Source organism: Monoraphidium neglectum, assembly GCF_000611645.1.
Source record: "Monoraphidium neglectum strain SAG 48.87 unplaced genomic scaffold scaffold01026, whole genome shotgun sequence".
Taxonomy (NCBI): Eukaryota; Viridiplantae; Chlorophyta; class Chlorophyceae; order Sphaeropleales; family Selenastraceae; genus Monoraphidium; species Monoraphidium neglectum.
Genome location: NW_014012602.1, coordinates 12,271 through 18,045, shown reverse-complemented (window position 1 = coordinate 18,045; position 5,775 = coordinate 12,271). Strand labels below are relative to the sequence as shown.

The 5,775-nt window shown below is 64.7% G+C and overlaps 2 protein-coding genes across 2 annotated transcripts in view; one reads left to right on the top strand and one right to left on the bottom strand.

The window, feature by feature from the left end:
• Positions 1-61: 61 nt before the first annotated feature.
• Positions 62-2,738, bottom strand: MNEG_6368 (hypothetical protein; the record flags this gene model as incomplete). Its single annotated transcript, XM_014045162.1, has 8 exons — positions 62-181; positions 429-526; positions 859-919; positions 1,297-1,389; positions 1,726-1,794; positions 1,864-2,007; positions 2,323-2,434; positions 2,698-2,738. The coding sequence occupies 8 exons, from the start codon at positions 2,736-2,738 to the stop codon at positions 62-64; spliced, it is 738 nt and encodes a 245-aa protein (XP_013900616.1).
• A 1,478-nt stretch (positions 2,739-4,216) lies between these two features.
• The window catches only part of MNEG_6367 (Chlorophyll a-b binding protein 8, chloroplastic), a gene marked incomplete at both ends in the record, with an annotated part of 3,705 nt that continues 2,146 nt past the window's right edge, over positions 4,217-5,775 (top strand). Inside the window, 4 exons of the mRNA XM_014045161.1 lie at positions 4,217-4,237; positions 4,338-4,427; positions 5,017-5,118; positions 5,555-5,625. Coding sequence (XP_013900615.1) covers positions 4,217-4,237; positions 4,338-4,427; positions 5,017-5,118; positions 5,555-5,625 — 284 coding nt within the window. The remainder of the gene's footprint in view (positions 4,238-4,337; positions 4,428-5,016; positions 5,119-5,554; positions 5,626-5,775) is intronic.

The window sequence follows — 5,775 nt, the reverse complement described above, 5'->3', positions numbered from 1 at the left end:
CACCAACGCCACCAACGCCACCCCGCCCGCCCCAGCGCCCCAGCTGCCAGGCAACCGCCGCTCAGCACGCGCCGCCGCCGCCGCCCACGCCGCACGCCGCGCCGTCGGCGCCGGCCGGCGCCGCCGCCGCCTTGGCCCCCGGCCCCCCCGGCTGCGCGCGCGCCACAATGCCCTCGAACACCTGAATGATGAGGGCAAAGGCATCATGCGAATGCTTCAAAGCTGAGGTGGTGTGGAGGTGGGCTAAGACCAGGCCAGACGGCATAGCGTTGCGCACAGCGCCGGCCCTAACGCAACCAAGCCCAAAGCGCAGCCGACGATTCCGCCTGAGGCAGCAGCGAGAGGCAGTGGGTGGGTGTCATGGGGAAGGGAGGGACAGGCAGGGGAGGCCTGTCGGGGTGACGTCATCGACATGAGCGATGACTCACCTCCTGAAACTCCTCCGGCGGCTGCGCGCCCCCGAGCCGCGCCAGGGGCCGCTGGTCGCCCGCGGCCCTGATCACGAAGTGTGGCACGCCCGTCACCCCTGTTAAGATCAAAGTTGGGGCGTTGGGGTACGCAAACATTGGGTGTGGAAATTGAAAATGGGCGGCGTTGCGAGGGGTTTTTGGGGGGGAGAGCCTGAGGGGATCCCCTCCGGAGGCGTGGTGCCGACGAAGTGGGCGGCAAGAGCACCGAGCAGCATGCCCGTGAGGCCATAATGAGGAACGCTTGCTGGCCCAAGGACGACCCGCCGACAGACCCGCAGGCGCAGCGCGCGCCCAGCACGCCGCTGCACGCTCGCGACCACGCACACGCGCCCAGATGCGTGCACCCGCAAGGCCTGGCGCGCGCGCACGCGAGTTTGAAGGACCCCACCAGGGTAGCGCCGCAGCTCCTGCTGTGTCTCCTCAAGGTAAGACTCAGGGTCATCCAAAACCTGCAAATGGTGTCCGCCGAAGATGAGATCAACCAGATGGACAAAGGGTTAGTAAGGACTAGCGAACTGGTATACAAATGCTCGGCGACTTGCGCCAGACAACAGGGTCGATGCAATCACTTGGATTTGAGCGGTGCCGGTTGGTCGCAAGCGTCCCGTGCTCGCCGCCGGGCCGGCCGCTTTTGGGGCGGCTATGCGCTGCGCGCCGGCGGGCGCCTCATGGGCGCCACCACCACCAGGCAGCAGGCGAGGGCGCGCTGCTATGGGCAGCACTGCGACACATTGCCAGGCATCTGCGTAACCCCCGACGCGGCGCCTGGGGTCGATCCAAGCGCCTAGCATAGCAGCGAGAGGCCGGGGAGTGCCGTCGCCCGCACCTTTGCTGCAGCGTCCGAGGGCAGGCCGGCCGCGGCGGCCGCCTCCAGGAGAAAGGCCCTGTCGTTGATGAAGCGCGCCCCGGTGAAGTAGCCCTGGGGTGGTGTGTTTGTCGCGGCGGAGGCGGGGTTTTATAGGTTGGATGCATGGGTGTGAAAGCGTTTTGAGGTGCAACGCTGGGCGTGGCGCTGACCATGGTTCGGGTGTCGTTCGTGCCGCGGTGCCATGACAAGGAAATGGCTCATTCTTGATGGGTATAGGCTGTTTGGGACGGGCAAAGGCGCAAGGCGTCAAGCGGAACGGCTTGGAAGCGCACGGGCGACAGCTCGGAACGCAGGGCGCTTGCTGCAGCGCACACGCCGTGGCGGATGCTGTCGACGCCAACAGCCAGGGAATGGAGGCGCACAGTCACGACCTGCAGGCCAGCCCACCAGGCCCCAGCCGCCGCACCCACCAGGCCCCGGCGGCCGCACCCACCAGGGCCCCGCCAGACCCAGCCCCTGGGCCAGTGGTCAAGCCCAGCAGGGCCGGGCCCCGTGCCCTCTAAAATCCACCGGCCGGCCCCCCACCTTGAAAAGCTCGTCCACCAGCCGGTTCTGCGCCTGCAGGCCGTGCGCCTCCGCCGCCCACAGCAGCAGGCGGTGGCTGTTGAGGGTGTTGCCGGTCAGGCCGTCCATGTTGTATGGGGGCAGGCCCTCCTCGGCATAGGTGCGCTGGGGTGGACGGGAATTGCAAGGCGAGGGGTCGCAGGGGGTGTGCGAATCAGGTAGGGTTGGGTGCGGATAGGATGGGGCGGGCATGCATGGCATACACAAGTACGCTCACGATGCATGCATATGACTCCCACGCGAAGCAGGACATAACGCCAACCAAAAAGTCAGAAGAAACCGACCGCCATCGCCAGTGGCATTACCTGCGCCAGATTTACACCAATTTCCCACACCCACCACACACATGAAGAGCAGCCCTCTCCCCGCCCCGACTCCCAACCCCTCGAAACCCCCCAAATCTCCTGTAGGCACACCCACCGTCATCATGGGTATCATCTGCGCCACCCTGCCAGGCCCAAACTTGTCATTGTACATCTGAAGCTTGTTCTCGCCCTCATACGACGCCAGAGGGTTGAGCTGGAATGGAAACCTGCGCGCACAAAGCGCGAGGGCCGGCGCGGGCGCTTGTCTGCGTGCAGGGCGCGCCAACATGCGCGGGTGCTCAAGTGCAGGGCGGCACGCGCGTGGGGGGCAACACGTCATGCTCCAGAGCCTCGAGGGGGGGGGGGTTAGGGATCCCCGCGGCGTGGCCCGGGCCCGCCCGACACTGCCGTGTCCTGCGGCGGCCGGCGGCGCCGCTCTGCGTTGCGCTGCGTAGGTGCTGCGGGGGGCGAGCGGTGCTCAGGGGCTCACCACCGCACGCGGAAGTCGAGGAGGCCCTCGTATTTTGCCATCGCCCTGGTCAGCCGCGCCTTGCCCACATAGCACCAGGGGCTGTGAGGGGCCGGTCCGCAGGGAGGGGTTGCGCGCTGGGGTTGCTGCGAGGGGCTTGATGTGAGCCAGGCTGGCGGGTTCGAAGAGAGTGACGTGCGCGTTTGGGTGCTTGTAAGCCAGAAAGTGCGCACGAAGCAACGTGCTCTCCGGATCAAGCTTTACTGCTGAGTGGTCGAAATGCGTTCTCGCATGCGAGCTCGGGGGCGCCGCTCATAATGACGCCGGGGGCGACGGGCGCTGTTGCGTGGAGGCTGCCTGCTGCCCGCGCGGCGTTTCGCAGGCAATCGCTCAGCGGGGCTCACCAGACGGTATCACTGACCACATCTATTTCAACGGTCGCAAGCTTCGTGGCCACCATCGCGGTCTGAGAGGATGAGGTTCGGGTGACCACCGCTTGCAAGTATCGCTGCTGCAGAAGCGGCGAGGATCTAGACACAGGCGTGAACGAACGCGAAAGCGCCATTGTAAAGCCTTCGCCACGGCTGTGTGCCACGCCTCTTATCGCATTCATCATTTGTCGTCACTGCCAGTGCATGTGCTGGGTGCCATCGACCACCGTGCCGTGTTGCCGCCCTGCCATGCATGCTTGCGAAAAGCAGCAGCAGCCCTCCTATGCTCTTGTAGTGTCATGAAACTCAGGTGAGTGAAGCCGGCGGGTGTGCGCATGGTTGAGGAAAGCCTGGCATTACAGTCCGGCAGCTTCTGCAGTAGCTGTCTGGAGGAAAGCCGTGGGGGTCGCGTCAACGTAGGAAGTGCATGGGGCCATAGACGGACACCAATGCGACAAGGATCTTTCTGGCGCTGGCAGCAGGCAGCTGCTTGCATGCGCTGTGTGAAGCTGCTTTGGGAGCGCCAGCAGCAACGGCCTTCATGTTCGCCAGGGGCGGAATCGCGGCGAGGGGTCGGTCGTGGCTGGGGGTCGGGGGTTGGTCCGTGATGAAGAGAAAATCCGTGCCCGGGCAGCTGGCATGCGGCACAGCTCCAGCGCCCTTCGCACCTTGGAATCAGCATGGAGTTCAGTTGCAGCCTGCTGGACTGCTTGCGCACAGACCACTACGCAAGGCCGATGTTGAGCGCGGCCGACCCTTTAGCAATCACACCACACAGCAGATGTTATTGTGTCACGTTTAAGCATCTTATGAGAGCTCTTGATTCAAGAGCTGTCAATGCGAGCGTATTGCACCAGCAGAGCACACAAAACGCGCGCGCGCGCACGCAACACACACGCCAAGCACACGTGCTCCCCTGCGCGGAAAATTGAGACGGTAGCTCGACATTCCTTGAAGGCAACACATCGTCCCTAGGGTCCCGGAGAGCTGTTGTGCTAAAACCCCCGCTGGTGAACCCGCGCACTCGCCAACCATGAGGTGCAAATGCAGCACCACCCTCCGAGTCCTAGCAACCGAGCTCGATCATCTGAACACCACACATCGCCAAAATGATGCTCAAGCACGCCGCGGTGAGTGATTGGATCTCACCCATGGCCAAGGGACCTCAGGTTGTGCGTCTCCTGCAGAAATGTTGACGATTGCCGCGTGTTTGGTGATTCTTTCTCGCAGGCGACGACGCAGGTGTTCGGCAGCCGGGCTCGGCCCGCTGCGACCCGCAGCGTGGTGGTCCGCGCCGAGGAGGGCTCCTCTCTGGCCAAGGTGCGCGCGTTAGCAAACAAAGAAACGAATCAAACGGGAAAGGTGGTCAGCGGCAGCGCAAAGAGGCTCCAGGAGCAGCGGCGCCGCGGCAGGCAGCGGCGCGGATCTCGCCAGATGCACCCGCTGCGGCGCCAGGGGGCTGTGCCCTGGACGCCTCAGTCCTGCTGCAGGAGTGCTGAGCCGTGGCAAGTGGGGCTGGAGCAACACACTTGCAGCAGCAGCGCCAGTAAGCATGCATTTGCTGCAGAAGTGAGCCTGAGCAGCGGTGATGAGGACTACAGTGTTGTGAGTGCTGTTGCAACGCGCGGCGGCCTGCAGCACGACTGCAGCGCGACCGCACCACGCGCAGCAAGCCGGGCTCCGCAGCTGACGGGCCTCTCGTCTCAGCCAGCTGGACCGCCCGCGTCTTTGTACAAACCGCCGCCGCAGCGGTCTGCACGGCAACGGTCCTTCCCGGCTTCCCTACAACTCACGGAGCCACGGCTGACCTCAACGGGCACACACAGGCTCCCCTCTCTCCCGCTCACACGTGTACCACCCACACTCACACACATGCCCTCCCACGCCGCCGCCTTTTTTTTCTGCCCAGGTCGACCGCTCCAAGGACCAGCTGTTCTTCCCCAGCGAGGCGTCCCTGACCTACCTGGACGGCTCCCTGCCCGGCGACTTCGGCTTCGACCCCCTGGGCCTGGTGAGTGCGTCCACACCGCGTGCGCACGAGTGAGAGAAACATAGAGCTTGTATCTGGGTGCTGAGTCGTGTCGTCTGCACGTTAGTGTCGTTGTATGTTTGTGATGTGCCAGCATGTCGCGTGCAATGCGATGCGAATACGGAGGGGCGTCCTCCAGCCTAGTGTGCAGAGCCAAGGTGGATCCAAACCCTGGCGGAGTTTGTGTGTCAGTTCTGCCCCGTGGGTTTGGGGTCGACTGGTTCGACGAGGTTGCACCAGTGACCAGGCGGCAAAACAGGAGAGCGCCTGCAAACAGGCACGCGTGACAACCGCACAGGGCGGCTCTGTCCGCTGGAAGCCTTCGGACGCCGCCCGCGCAGCTGCATTTGCGCTGCATTCGCGCAGCCCTGCAGACCCGTGACGCGCCGCGCGCCGCCCCCGCGCCTCTCGACCGCAGCTTGACCCGGTCAACTCTGGCGGCTTCATCACCCCCGAGTGGCTGGCGTATGGCGAGATCATCAACGCGCGGTGCGGCCTTGCTGAATGGGGGAACAGGGTGGTGCAGGGGCTCTGTCACATCAATGGGCCCTGACAGGGGGGAGGAGACAGCAAGCAGCAGGAGCACCACAGCGGCCGACGTCAGCAGGCCTTTGTGGCGGTGGCCAGGCCGCTCTACAC